The sequence below is a fragment of the Vipera berus genome (genome assembly GCF_964194415.1).
Source record: "Vipera berus genome assembly, chromosome: 3".
Taxonomy (NCBI): domain Eukaryota; kingdom Metazoa; phylum Chordata; class Lepidosauria; order Squamata; family Viperidae; genus Vipera; species Vipera berus.
In genome coordinates, this window is record NC_138204.1 from 44,271,326 (window position 1) to 44,287,316 (window position 15,991).

General features: G+C 40.7%; 1 protein-coding gene across 2 annotated transcripts in view; it reads left to right on the forward strand.

The window, feature by feature from the left end:
- Positions 1-4,796, forward strand: part of RAB7B (RAB7B, member RAS oncogene family) — a 28,460-nt gene extending 23,664 nt beyond the window's left edge. For both annotated transcript variants that reach the window (XM_081322452.1, XM_081322453.1), the window contains one exon: positions 2,246-4,796. In XM_081322452.1, coding sequence (XP_081178578.1) covers positions 2,246-2,326 — 81 coding nt within the window. In that variant the 3' untranslated portion in view covers positions 2,327-4,796. The remainder of the gene's footprint in view (positions 1-2,245) is intronic.
- The last annotated feature ends 11,195 nt before the right edge of the window (positions 4,797-15,991 follow it).

Genomic DNA, 15,991 nt, shown 5'->3' on the forward strand with positions numbered 1-15,991 from the left:
CAAAAGTATAAGCCATATAAATATTTAATGATCTAATTTGCTTTCTTCCAACAAACCTGTGAAGATCAGAAAAGGGAGAAAACATTTTTTTAAAATAGCAAGGGACTGTATGCTGTAGTACGGTAAGACCAGATTAGGGACAGATCATTGTGGCAAATTCTAACTATGAACACTAAGAGTCAACAACAATTTGATAGCAATCAATCAGTCAATCAATAATCAGTAAACTGTAGAATCTAAAAGATATTTCTCTGTGATCAATTTCTGGAAAACTGGATTTTTAGTGCAAACTCCTTTTCTTCCCTGGCCACATAAATACATTGGCAACTGGCCAGTCCTCACCTGGTTAAAAAAAGTTGAACAGCCTCAAGGTTTTTCTTCGTTAATTCCAAATTGAGAGGATAGGAAATAAAACAAAGAACCCCTGATGTTTTAAAAGTGGGAAAATAATATTTTTCATCCATTGTGTGTATATATTCCCATGTATACATTCTGATGATGATGGAACATGTGAAGCAAATAGCACTATTCTGATGATTTAAGTGACCTCAAAAAGAAGCAATATATTGGCACTGAATAGTCTTTTAAAATCTGAAGTTCTCTGGATATATTGGATTACAACTACCAATTGCCTCAGAACCACACCATTTAAAAATTGGAGAGAGCTATTTTTATTAGATGTTTTTCAGTAGAGCTTCTGCATGTTTGTACCTGCAAGATCCAAGTCAAATTCTCTGTGGCTTAATCTCCTTCTACAGCGCCTGATTCTAATAGAAATCAAGGTAGCTGGAATGAAAGCTCTTTAATATAAAAATTGTTACACTTGTTTCAATCTACAAGTTACAAGAGAGACTCCATATCTGCCAGGATTATTGTAATGAAGATAAGATTAGTGAGACTGTCATTTAAGTCATTAGCTAAAGGAAGATGTAATAGCTAAAATTAATTATAAGCTGGCCTAAAGGTTGTACATTGGTTCCCTTAACTCAGCAGTCCCCAATATTTCTGGCTCTGTGGACCAGTGGTGGCGTTGGGGGGGAGGAGAGTAGATGGTTATGCATGTGCACACACACTGCTTGCACAAATGCAGCTTCATGCGCTTGCATGCTCATCTGCCGCTTGCACAACCCAGTTCCTAAAGGGCCGCGACCTGACAATGGACCATGGGCCCGGGAATGGGAACCCCTGTCTTATCTCATACTTTTTGTACTATCTCTACTGTCAAAACATGAAACTTGAATTTCTTTAGGGCATTTTAATGAAGATATTGTCTGGCTGTGGATTTTAGCTTCCTTTTTTTCCCTTATGACCAAGTAAAAGCCATGTGTTTTGCCTAATGAACCATGATTGATGAAGACACTCTGGTTCACCACAAGGTGTTGCTATTTGCTCACATTGTCATATGCAGAAATGTAAAGATTTTCCTTCCACAGTCTGGTTCTTGGCTTTTTCTTTGATGAATCACATGATTAGTGGATTACATAAAAGCAGAAATCTGTGACCAAAAGACAGCAGTGGGTAGGAAGGCTTTGATGCTCTCTGAACCGTTGCCAGAAAAACATGACAGCTTTGATTTTCCTGCAACTAATGATTTTGTATTATATTAAACAATACACGTCTTTTTGTCTTATGCTTACACTGCGCAGGAATGTTCTTGGACTCTTCTAAAATACAGATGATGGCCCTGAAAATTTTATCCGTTTTTAAAAAAATATAAGTTTTGGTTGTATTGTTTTTTCTTCCTCCAAGCAGTACAAAGTGGCTGGCTTTCAAACTTTCTTAAGAAGTTTAAGAAAGAGCTTTGAATTGGGAAGGAAATCTGCATTTGTGAGATTCTATATTTGAGGGGAAAAATATGGAAAATCGAAATGACATAATGAATAAGGAATAAAGTTTTCTCCAATTGGAGGGCTCTTAACAAAAGCAGTTAAAACACATTGGACAGCCAGCTTTCCCTTAGAATAACCTCATTCACTGTAATAAGAAGAAGAAAATAAAGCACCCCTACAGCCAAAGTGGAGGTGTTTTTTTAAAATGACATTTTATAAATTCCATGAATGTACCAGGCAGTTCCATAATAAAACCTTCATCTGTCTATCCCCATATATCTATTTCTTAGGGGAGTTTGCTGTCTATACAATTTTCAAATGATTGGCCAAGTAATTACATGGTCATATCCTACAAAATGATTTTTTATATTTAAATTGTAGATTTATATTTTTAATTATTTATATTTTTCTCTTAGCATCAAGGGGTGATTGAGAGCTACCTAACTGAATCTATAAAGCTAAGTCCGGAAGATCAGCCCACAACCAGATGTTGCTGACATCTCGTTTGGAATGATTGACATTTGGATACAGTTTGAAAGCTGGCACATGAAACAGATGCTGCTACTGGGGAATGCTGCCCATCAGGGTGAAAGATGAACTAATAACAATATTGCCCTCTGGCATCCCAGCAAATATGGAACAGACTGCTCGTGAACACACAGACATTTAGAAATCAACATCAAGTATTGGGAAAATATTTACCAAGATGAAAGACTTATGCCCTTACTGTATCAGTCAGACCCTTCTCAGATGCCATTTTGAAGTTCAGATTTATGTTCCAGAACACTCCATGTAATGATCTGATCTCGTATTGAAACTGACTCCTAGTTTTTGTCATGTTCTTTTGGTAAAACTATAGTAGATACTATCTGGATCATCTTGGAAAGGCTTGGTGTTTTCTAGATATGCCTTAATTCCCAGATGGTACTTAATTCCCAGGTGTTAGAGTGGGTTGGGGAAAGTGGATCTACATAGTTCAGGAACTGCTACTTAATATACATATGTAGTACCATAGGTATATGTCTCATTTTATTCCCACAACAACTGTCATGTGAGGTATGTTGAGTTGAGAAAGAGTAACTTGCTCAAAACCATTCATTGTACTTCCATGGTAAAGAGTTGACTACAATGAGTTGCATAGTCTGGGTCCAACATTCAACCCCTAGATCACCCTAGTTACAGCTCGGTTTCCCCTCTCAGTTCCTGCCCTTGAAAATACAATGTTAATCTAAGAATATTGATTTTACAGCAGAAATGCAAAACTTTTAATATTTGTTTATTAATATTGTACAGAATTGGAAACTAATATCACATAGGTATATGTTTCTTTTTGTATAGAAACAGAGGGTCTTGAGCAAAAAAAATACTGTAAAACTATACATGTAGATTCCATTTTCAGGGTGCTTATATTTTGTAGAAGGTTAGTGCTTAAGCAGGTTTATAGAGAATTTTTAAAAAATACTAAAGAAAAAAGAAATATTGGAAAAGGGAATATAATAGAATCAATTTGTACATGGAAATATATAGCAGACATTTGAAAAAGGGATTTCTTTTTTAAAAAATTGGATATGTAGTTCTTTCTTACCATTGTTCAAAGATCCTGTTTTTTACTGAAAAGAGTTTCAGATGTGAATTGTATTTATATGCCATAGATCAGGGCTTTTCAACCAGTGGTACCATCTGTGGTACCATCTGTGGTACATTGGCACCTGGCAGGTGGTACGTGACCATCCTAGAAAAGTGGTAGCCGGGGAGGGGAATGAGCTGAACTGGTGGCAGCACCGCACAAGCCTGAGCGAGAGACGGCTGGAGCTGCAGGGCTGTCAGGGCTCAGCGGAAGCGCCAGGATCAGCGCCAGACTCCAGCTGGAGCTCAGCACTGATCCTGGCACATCTGCTGAGCCCAGAAGAAGCGCTGATCAGCTGGAATGTTGCAGCATCTCCAGGGTCTTGTGATTTACATTCAGATGCTTGGCAACTGATTCATGTTTATGACGGTCACAGTGTCCCAGAGTCATGTGAAGTGACCAAAACCTGCTACAAGCACCCAGCAGAGGGGGGGGGGGGAAATAAAAGCCAAACACTCCCCACCCCCGCTGCCAATCCTCAACAGAAATGCTCACAACAATGAAAACCTCGGACAGGAGGAAGAGCGCCACCGGGTGGGCAGGCAGGTGTCTTGCTTGGCTGTGGCTTGGGGGGCACTTTTTTCAGTGCCATTGAAAGTTTGAACAGTCACTAAGCGAACTGTTGTAAGTCAAGGACTACCTGTACTTCACTTTTTCCCTTTTTTTTGGGTGACACCTTGCTAGGCGACTGGTGGTACTTGGATGTTGCCATATCCTAAAAGTGGTACAATGGGTGAAAAGGTTGCAAAGCCCTGCCATAGATTGAAGCCATTTTCAGAAAAGATGTTCTCACATTGTATGGAAATTGGAAGCATAATCAGGCCAATTATAGTTGTGCCAGCCTGCTGTCTGCTTCTTTGTTGGATATACTTACAAGAAGGAAGAACGTAGGTACTGGAGAAAAATACTTTCTTCCTGTAATAGTTAATGATGCATAAGTATGGATCAAGGAACAGATAAATTAGAACACAAGAGATATAGATCAGGTCAAGACTAGCTGGTGCAAGCATCTGTTCTTTGCTCATATATTGATTGAATGTGTCACCTTCTTTTAAACTAAAAAAAAAGGCTGGACTAATATTGAAAATATATAGCTCAGCCAGCACAGACAACAACTGTAATAAAATTATTGTTAAGTTAATAAGGATTTTTATTGATTTCCATTTTATAAAAGGACCACATGGAGCCTGAACTGATATCTCATTGCAAGCCAGAATGAATTGGGCAGGGAAATACGATCTCGTGAATCTCTTCTGTAAATATTTTGTTGACTGTACTACTTGAGCACCTTGGAATTCAGGTTTGGCTGTTGAGGACCCAGCCAAATTCATTTTTGGATATTGAGCTGCCAACTCAATTAAAATTGAATTTAATAATTAGAGATGTGAAATTACTCAACTGGAAGAAAGACCTCAAATGCACAGTCGTAGGATCAGTGTGCCTAGTAGTATTGTTCCTGAATGGATCTTAGAATTTTAACTGAGTGTACAAATTGTATATAAATTAGTAGTGTGATTGTCCATATACATGAGCAGTATTGATGCAGTCTTGAAATGTGTATTTGGGGACTGCATTAATAACTCATAAGAAATGGCAGTTATTGTATTGAGAACTGTATTACAGATCTGAATGATCAATAGGGGGCAAAAAAACTAACACATATCAGGAGAGGGATGAGTCCACAGCTGGGCTGGATTATGGATTTTTTGATTGGATTCCTGCATTGAGCAGAGTAAGTTCTCCATAAATATCTACAAGTTAGTGGGCTGTTACAAGTGAGTGAGCCAGAATATAGAGGATATAATACATGTGGCCAAAGATACGAACACGTAAAAACAGTTTTCCTTAAAAAGATTTTCCTAAACATTTTTTTAAAAGTCAGTTTTGAGACTCTAGCTCAGACATGTCAAACACAAGGCCCGGGGGCCGGATCCGGCCCGTGAAGTGGTTTCATGTGGCCCACGAAGCCATCCTGGAAACAGTGAGGGAATGGCCCCACTGCCTTGGCCCTGGCCCAGAGACCCTCCTTCTGCCAGAGACCCTCAGATCTGTCCCACTCCTGCCCGGGCCCCCATAGGCACCCTTGATGCGAACGATGTAGAGCTGGCCACGCCCACCCAGTAGGCCATATGCACTCTAGCCACGCCCACCCAGTAGGCCACGCCCACCCTGGCCATACCCACCCGGCCCCCTGAGGGCAACCGCAATGCTGATGCGGCCCTCAATGAAATTGAGTTTGACACCCCTGCTCTAGCTCGTAAAAGGGATTATTCAAGCATATTTCTTTGTCCCACTAAAATTATTGAATGCTGCATATTCAGTTTAATCAATCAATTCACTTGGGTATTCAATATTTATTACAAAAGGAAAGCTAATCAAGGATGACACCTGAGTCGGTGTTAATTCTATATAAGATTTAAATTCACATAATAATATGGCTTGTTTAATTGTGAGTTATCTTATGTGAATCCAGTCACTGGTATTTATAATCTATGATTTGTGGACCAAATGGCCACCTTTCTGAGATTCTGAATTTAGGTAGGTCACGGTCACAGTGGCATGATCGTATCATGTAAAGTGACAGAATTGCAATTTTTCATTATTTTGCTTGGGTCAGGGGTAGGCAACCTTGGCTCTTTTATGACTTGTGGACTTCAACTCCCAGAATTCTTGAGCCAGCTATATTCTGGGAGTTGAAGTCCATGCGTCATAAAAGAGCCAAGGTTGCCTACCCCTGCCCTGGGTACTTGTTAGTTTTTTAAAAAAACACCTGTTTCAGACTTAGATTTTTGTGTGTGTTGTGTGTTCTGCCTTGGAATATCAGAATGCTGTTGTGACCTTTTCACTTTAATGTGAATGTGGTCAGAGGAGATTCAGGTTTCCATTTCAGTTTCAAGGTGCCCATACAAATATAAATAATATAAATAATACAAATTCAATAAATAATAGCTCAGCAAAAGTAAATCCAGTAATGAAAACCACAAAGCTGGTGGCTACTGCAGGGGTAGGCAACCCTGGCTCTTTTATGACTCGTGGACTTCAACTCCCAGAATTCCTGAGCCGGCTGGCTCAGGAATTCTGGGAGTTGAGGTCTACAAGTCATAAAAGAGCCAAGGCTGCCTACCCCTGGGCTAGTGGATAGAATGACTATTTTCAACTCTCATTTGCTTGGTTTCTCAACTGCTTTTCTAGTCAGGGTCAGTTTAGACAACTGAGTTTAAAACAGTATACATGCTGGATGGATATTTCTAGAATACATATACAATATAACACCAACCCTTACTTATCCCCAACCACTAAATATCTACTTAAATGCAAACACCTTGCATCACTTCTGGAAGGTCTCCAGGTCTGATCTTAGGTTTTATGGCAGGGAGAAGAACTTGTTTTCTCTCAAGGCCCACAGTGAGTAAGAGAAAGCATCCCTCTCCTGTTTCTCTCCTTTCCCAACTAATGGACTACCAGGACATGTCATCATTGTCCAAAAACTGAACTAACATACAGGTCTTTTAATACATTTTAATTTCAGGGCTGTGGGAAAAGGAAGGTAGGATTATACTTGAATGACTTTATCAGAATTTGGCACTGGGGGTGCAATCATAGCTTGAGACAGAAGGCCCAAGTTGGATTAGACCTGTCAAGTGAGATTATAGAGATTTTATCAGCACCTAGGCCTCCTCTGTGCATTATTTGTCTGCAATATAATATTGGTAATAAAGTGAATAATGGCTCACATCTTCATGGCTTAGAGACCGAGTGCCCGAAAACCGCTCCAGCCCGCCCCCGTTCCACACCCACAGCCTGCCCACCCGGTCCTCAACACCGCCCCGCACACACGCAGGGCCACCCACTGCCTCCCCAGCCCACCACAGCAGATTGCCCAGGCGGCCCTGCAGCGGGATGGCTGTGCCCTCCGCCTGTACCCCGCAGCATCTGCATGTGACGGAGCGCGAGGGTGGAGTCTTGTCCCTGCTGCCCAGCTGCCATCTGATTGGCTGCACTGCTCTGTGTGGGCTGCATCCGGGGGCGACTCTCTGGGGGACGGCTGGTGAGGAGGGGGCTGTGGGGGGGCAGAGATGGGGCAATGGCGCGCATGCCCACAGAGAGGGCTCTGAGTGCCGCCTTTGGCACACGTGCCAGATGTTCACCACCACTGCTCTAAGAGCTAAGATACTTCAAGACTTAATGGGCCATCAGTGGATCAAGTGCAACTTTTTTTTAAAAAGGAACTCAGCAACCCAGGACAGGACCAGCCAATGGAGGCAAGTCCAGCGCTGTAGCCAATTGGTGCTGGAGCTACTATCAAACCATCTGCTTTGAAAGGCTTAAGATGTTCTGGTTGAGAAGCAACCATTTTAAATCTAAGCTGGAAAATGTGGGTGTGGAACATATTTTCAATCATCTGTGCGAAGGAGGATGGAGAAAGCGCTGGATTTCCCATGCTGGCAATGGGCCAAGCAGATCTGCCCTAAGATAGATAGAAAGCTGTTCTCCCTAAAGCAGGCTCCATGCCCACCCTAAAATAGCAGCCTGATCTTAGATTCTGCAGCCTAAATCACATGGAAAAATGAGGTAATAGATTTATTTTTTTTGGTCCCTCTTTTCTTTTTTTTTAAAAAGAAAAAAAAATGGATTTGCTTTGATCTCATGACACAGGTTAGTGTGAGAGTGACTTATGATCTTGTCTAATCTGGAAATGGTAACAGAATAAATTCCATGGCTGGATTACTGAAAACATTTAATCCTTCCACCTTTTTCTATTTTGGTTTCCCATGATCTAGCAACAAGAAAAAGATGCAAGTTTTAAAGCGGGTTGCTGAGCTTTGAATGTTCAGCCAAGCATCAATTTCCGAAGTGCCTTGCCATCTTCTTTCTTGAATGGGAAACTCCAGAAAATGTTAATAACGAGGAGGAATACAAGCCCACTTTCTAAGAAAGCAAAAGGAAATGCAAATTAGGTCATTTTTATCAGCTACTGGACAATCCATTGGATCATCTTTTGAGAGAAAGATCTGATGTGTCCAGAATGAACACAATAAATGGTATTGCTATCATTTTGCTTTGAAAGTTAAAGGAAAAAACATCAGTTTATTTAAAAATAAATATTTGCAGCAAGAGAAATATAGCTCCCTGCAGTCACATAAATGTGATTTCCAAGAGTATCTGCAGGTTTCCCATTGGCTTTCCTGCTGGGGACCTGACAAGAAGCATTGGAAATCATGGCTACAGGTAAACTACAACAGGCACAACTTTACAAATAAACTGTTCTGAACATTCTAGAAATTTCAACTCAGTTGGAGTAGTAGGTCCCAAATTGTTCATATTTTTAAGTTAGTAGATTTTAAGTAAAGGTAAAGGTAAAGGTTCCCCCGCACAAGTGTGCTAGTCGTTTCCAACTCTAGGGGCCGGTGCTCATCTCCATTTCAAAGCTGAAGAGCCAGCGCTTGTCCGAGGACGTCTCCGTGGTCACGTGGCCAGCATGACTAGACGCCAAAGGCGCACAGAACGCTGTTACCTTCCCACCGTAGTGGTCCCTATTTTTCTACTTGCATTTTTACGTGCTTTCGAACTGCTAGGTTGGCAGAAGCTGGGACAAGTAACAGGTGCTCACTCTGTTACGCGGCACTCAGGATTCGACCCGCCAAACTGCCGACCTTCTGATTGACAAGCTCAGCGTCCTAACCCACTGAGCCACCGCGTCCCTTTTAGATTTTAAGTACCTTGATTCAAAAAATTGTTGCAATATAATGCATCATTTGAGCTAACTTCAGGGTAGAAACAGACAAAGCAAACACTGATAATTTTAGTAATATATAAATCTGACTTGGAAATCCCAGGTTAACAGTTGCCTTTCTTCAGGAGATAATTAGTCATGTAGTAGATACAAAAAGTGGTGCTAACTTGCTTAATACATGGAATGAAACAATCTCTAAAATGCTAATGTTACAATTAACTTAAATTTCAAATATGACACTGCCACAATAGTTTATCACAAAATAAGATATTATATGGTACTACCTCATTCCTGAAATCCAGTCAAGAGTTGACATTAGTTGTATATGAGCAGTTCTAATCATGGTATTGAAATGCCCCCTGATCATTTTTGGAAATTGTCCCCCACTGAGTCTCCATGCCTTAGTATGGATAGAGTACATCCATGCATGGTAATACATCCTATGTCAGCAAGCTGCTCTGGACCATGCAAAGTAAGAATAACAACATTCATCTGATTATATGCTGACTGCAAGTGATTAATATCAAACAGGTCCCACCAGGCTCAAGGTTGACTCAGCCTTCCATCCTTCCGAGGTAGGTAAAATGAGGACCCAGATTGTTGGGGGCAATTAAGCTGACTTTGTAATAATGCCGCTTGGAGTGTGTGTGAAAGCCCTAATAAGCAGGCATATACATGGAATGAAGGCTACTGCTAAGTTTGTAAGCCGCCCTGAGTCTTCGGAGAAGGGCGGGATATAAATGGAATTAAAATAAAAAATAAAAAAAAATAAAATAAATATATCTAGCCTTAAAGGGTTTTGGATGGAAGGTTCTCATTCAACTGGCACTTCATTGTGTTTTCCAGCCACCCCAGAGCTGTGAAAATTTACATCATCTTATATCACACTGCCTACACAGCATCTTAATGAGCATCTGGGATGGGGCTTCGCTGGATGGCTCCTCCACATGACACTGTAATTACAATTATTGGCAGTTTTCCTTGGCCGAAATTCAAATACTACCAAGGAATAGCTGCCATGAAATTCTGTAGAAAATGCCTGTTGGAATAGTGCTTGTAATGTCTTGGCAGCCAATTTCTTTGTTCTTTTTTTAAAATAGTCTCATGGCTATTCCTGATTCTAAAGTGATTAGCTTACTTAATAACACCAGTCACCTGCATTTGTGTAGTCCAGGTGTAACTGCTACAGAAGAATTGGATCCAGAGTTCAAGAAAAGAGTAAATCCAAGAAGACATATATATTGTATCTACCTAATTTGTCCAAAATGATCATTGACCTATTGACTGGACATCTGAACAACCCAGTTACTACTCAGTGGCATCAATGACTTAGATGTTTCTGTTTCTCTGCCCAGATTTGTGCTGTGGAGCTGCAGTTCTGGTTAAGAGTTGAGGAAGAGCTGGAGTTTGAGAAATTACTTTACTGATTCTTATATCAAATCAAATCAAATCAAATCAAATCACAAATCTCTATCATCCAAAAGAGTTTAACTTGAAGTTGCACATTGAAATTGCATCTGTATCAAGTTATATTCTGTGATAGAGGAAATATTCTTAAAATAACATTTTGTTATTAGCCGCTTGAGATTAGCCACTCTTCCGAAAGGAATTTCCCACTGCTACAGAAGCCACCAAATCCTCTCAAGCTTTCAATCTCTCCTTAGATTGATCAACCAACCTGTTTAAAAAAGAAATGGGGAGAGAAGTGACAGGGGAAGGCAGAGTTCTGGGCCGTTCCTCATAGACCAAATGGGCATTACAGACAAGGCCCTAAGCCCAGGGACAGGGCAGAAGGGAGTTCGCTCACAGCAGCTAATTGAAGCTGAACTATTCCTAACCACAATATCTCATACTTATTCATAGATGCATCATGGATTGTCCAGACAGAGAGACTTTTGCTGTTTTCGCAGAGCAAATAATATTTTCATGGTATACTTTGGTCCAGCTTCATATGAGGCAGAGGATATGTTCTCAGCAAATGGAAAGCAGGGTACCTTTACTCCAAGCTCTGTAGTTGAGCTGACAGCATAGATATTAAAAGGTGTGGCACTTTCTCTACAACCTCCTGAATGCATTCTGTATCAAGTTTAGAAAACATTTTTAAAGGCAGTTCATGAAAAGTGCTTTAAAATAGATTAGCCCAATCTAAACTTACAAGACAACTAAGAATAAACAGCCTATTAGTGTGAAGTCATCTTGTATGCTTGCTAGTAATGGAGTTATATGTTGGTATAATGGATTGATTTTAGAGGATACTAGAACTTAACGCCAGTCCTGATAATCTGTAGTTTTATTTTCAATTTAGGAGAAGTAATTGCAAAGTAATAGCCTGTGCATTGTCATTATTTCTTTAGACCTTGCAGAATTGGAAATTAATCATAGCCTGCCCCTTTGAGCTTCTGCCAATGGTAAATGACAGAATGCGGCCGCGAGAGTTGTCTTGGGAGTTTCCCGGTACTCCCATGTTACACCTTTGCTCCGCGAGCTGCATTGGTTACCAGTTGTCTTCCGGGTGAGGTTCAAGGTCTTGGTCATGATCTTTAAGTCCTTACATGGCATGGGTCCGGGTTACCTCAGGGACCACCTGCTGCCGGCGTCAACTTCCCTCCGCCCAGTACGTGCCCACAGGGAGGGCCTCCTCAGGGTGCTTCCGGTCAGGGAATGCTGACTGGTGGCCCCCAGGGGGAGGGCCTTCTCTGTGGGCGCTCCGGCATTATGGAACCAACTGCCGGTTGAGCTCCGGATGGCATCAGACCTCCGAACCTTCCGCCGCGGGCTGAAGACCCACTTATTTGAATTAGCTGGTCTGGCCTGATGGGGAATATGGGTTTTTAAATTGGTGTTTTTTAGTACTTTATTATTGTTTTTTAACTGGGCACTGGTTTAATTTCTTTTTAACTTTTGTATCGTTATTTATATATGCCCTGTGAACCGCCCTGAGTCCCTAGGGAGAAGGGCGGTATAGAAATCAAATAAAACTAAACTAAACTAAAACTAAACTTCTAATATACCGTACTTACATATACACATTTTGAGTTCTTTGGTCACTGTACTTGATGGAAGAGAACATCACCAAATGTCTATTATAACTATATCTTGATCAATCATTGTTCAACACCGAGGTTGAAGGTTTTTAAGAAGAGATTGGACAACCATTTGTCTGAAACGATATAGGGTTTTCTGCTTGAGCAGGGGGTTGGACTAGAAGACCTCCAAGGTCCCTCCCAACTCTGTTATCCTGTTATTCTGCATAACTTGGGGCTACTGTATCTGAATGGCACAAATCCAGACAAGTTGCATTACCGGTTGAGCTCCGGATGGCCCCCGACCTTCGCTCCTTCTGGCACGATCTCAAAACCTTCTTTTTTGAACAAGCTGGCCTGGTCTGATGGGATGGGGTTGGGTTTTTATAATTAGTTTTAATTTTTAATATGTATTAATCACTATGGGCATAGTTGTTTAATCATTTTTTTAATTCTTGTATCCTGTTTTTTATTATGTATTGCCCTGTTCACCGCCCTGAGTCCTTTGGGAGAAGGGCGGTATACAAATTAAATTATTATTATTATTAAATTATTATTAATCTCTTTGCTGCCATCCAATAATTTGATAGATTTTTGCAGACCAGACTTATTATTCTTATATAACTACTTTGCCAACAACTCATTTTTTAACCACAAACCTGCGAGGAAATATCTTTCTACCACAAAGCTAGGAACCAGTATTAATATGAGATACACTTTCTAAAAGGAGATGCATACTGTATATACTGACACATTTAAGGATAACTTATCTTTATGGCACCCTACTTTGTCTCTTTATGCATATTGACACCAATCAAAATTTCCATTATCTCACATAGCAGGATAGAATTGTTCCATGTGACCTGGAAAGAATACACCTGGAACTATATAATGCATTCCAAACAGCATTATTACTTGCTTTCTATTCTGAATACTAGTTGCTCAGTTCCTTGACCAGAAGTGTCTAAATCAGAAGCAGTCAATCTAAAATTTCAGGTCTGCATACAGCCTCCAGGTCCATGGAACACTACTGCTAAAAAGTATACTACGATTTTGCACAGAAATTGGCCTATCCCACCTGTGCTGGCAGACGTCATGCTGTGGGCCACATTGGCCCAATTATTCTAACTGGCAAGGTCTAGAAGAAAGACCTTTTCTGCAATTGTACCTGCCCTGTGGAATATCTCGACCCCAGATGAGAAGTTGTTCCCAATCCTCCAGACTTTTCATAATGGCCTAAAGTTCTGGTAATGCCTGTTAGCTTGGGGTCCCAATGGGGAACCATCACAATGGAAATGGTTGATTGAGTAACAACAGATCCCACCTCCCCGCTTCAGTATTTAATTATAATCATTTGAATCAGTTAAGAAAAGCTGTGAGATATGCCCCACTCTGTTGATTCCACCCCAAAGACTGAAAATGCTAATTTTGAAGGTGTACTTCATTCAAGACTGATTCATCCCAACTAAACATTACAACACAAGGACAAGAAGATTCTTAGTTGGTTAGGTTTCCCATTTCCATTCTTATCTTGTAGTTGCTTATATATCCTATTTGGTTTCCAATAGGACAGTGCTTGCATAAACAAATAGATGCTCATTTTTAAAAGGTTGCCTTTAGGCCTTTTTTATTAGCAATAGCAATAGCACTTAGACTTATATACCATTTCATAGTGCTTTACAACCCTCTCTAAGTGGTTTACAGAGTCAGTATAATGCCCTCAACAATGTGGGTCCTCATTTTACCGAACTCGGAAGGATGGAAGGCTGAGTCAACCTTGAGCCGGTCAGGATCGAAATGGTAGCAGTGAGCAGCAAGTTAATTTACAATGGTGCATTCTAACCACTGTGCCAACACAGTTCAGTTTATTTATTAGATCTTCACTAGACTATTAATGGCCCTTCTTGTTGTTGTTAGCTGCGAAGTCGTGTCCGACCCATCGCGACCCTATGGACAACGTTCCTCCAGGCCTTCCTGTCCTCTACCATCTTCTGGAGTCCATTTAAGCTCACGCCTACTGCTTCAGTGACTCCATCCAGCCACCTCATTCTCTGTCGTCCCCTTCTTCTATTGCCCTCAATCTTTCCCAGCATTAGGCTCTTCTCCAGTGAGTCCTTCCTTCTCATTAGGTGGCCAAAATATTTGAGTTTTAGCTTCAGGATCTGGCCTTCTAAAGAGCAGTCAGGGTCAGTGGCGTAGCGTGGGGGGTGCAGGGGGGGCCGGCCGCACCGGGCGCAACATCTGGGGGGGGCGCGCTAGCACTCGCAGCTCTCTGCCCCTGCCTGGCTCACTCACTCTCTCTCACTGCAGTGCTGGCTGTGCGAATCCGATCCGAGCCGCCGGGTCGCCGCCCACTGTGGAGGGGGGGTGCCAGGCGTGCGGTGCGGTGCGGAGAGAGAGCGAGGGACTATCTGGGGGAGGGACAGTGCAGACTCGAGTGCTAAAATCCACGGGTTGGGGGGCGCAAATTACTTGCCCTGCCCCGGGTGCTGACAACCCACGCTACGCCACTGGTCAGGGTTGATCTCCTCTAGGACTGACCGGTTTGATTGCCTTGCAGTCCAAGGGACTCGCAGGAGTCTTCTCCAGCACCATAGTTCAAAGGCCTCAATTCTTTGGTGCTCAGCCTTTTTTATGGTCCAGCTTTCACTGCCATACATTGCAACTGGGAAGACCATAGCCTTGACTATACGCACTTTTGTTGACAGGGTAATATTGTAATATAACACAATGCATTTATTTCATAAGTGTTGAAAAAAATGAACCATTTTTATTCCATTCTATTCAGATTCCATTTGTTGCAAAATGAATGGCAAGCATAAAAAATTGGTACAGAATAAATACAGCAGTAGTATCATGATAGGCTCAAATCTACACTTAGCTTTGGAAACTCAATGTCTTTCGGCCAGTCACTCTTCCACAGTCTGCTCTATTACATAACATTGTTAGTATCACACACACACACACACACACACATACCCCCCCAAAAAAATAGAGGTGAGAGAAGTCCATGAATTACATTTTGCTCCTGGAGCAAAAGATGATAAATCTAATGACTAATTTTTTTTGATTATTTAATTTCTACACATTTGTTCTTCACTGATGACAGAGAATCTTATCTTCTACAATCAGTAGTTATTTTCTCAGAATTGTCTAAACCTTCTAGAAAGTCTCTTTTAAGACTAATGTAACCCTAACCATATCCTAATATAATATAAAATGCAATATAAAAGTGTAAAGTTCAAGGAGAACTGCAGGTTGTATATGTCAATCAATTGTTCAGTTTCAGGCATTCAAATGTTAAATGACAATAATAAAAGCATATAAATATGCATATTATTTCTTATGTATACATAAATATTTTATGTTGTACATACATACATATCACACTATTCTTTTTAGAGAAGTAATATAATGCAGTTTAGAAACAGAGGAAGAAATAGTAAACACTTCTATTTTTTCAAAATTGTTCTGAATTTTCTTTTTCTTTATTGTTCACAGTAGTCTTTGATATATTTTTTTGTTCCACTATGCAACAGAGATAACAATATCTTTTCCTTATCCTCATTTTTTTGTGGCAATCACAATCTTATATGCCTGTGTTTCCCATCCACAGCTTCTTTCACTTCAACCAAATATTTTCTTTTTTGTATTTCCCATTAGCCTCCATAGACTTCTGTGTCATTCAGTAACTAAAGCCTAATTATTATTTTCCAGGAGGTTTACATCCTCTCTACTCATATTCACATGTATTCATTATCTTGGATCTTGTAATACT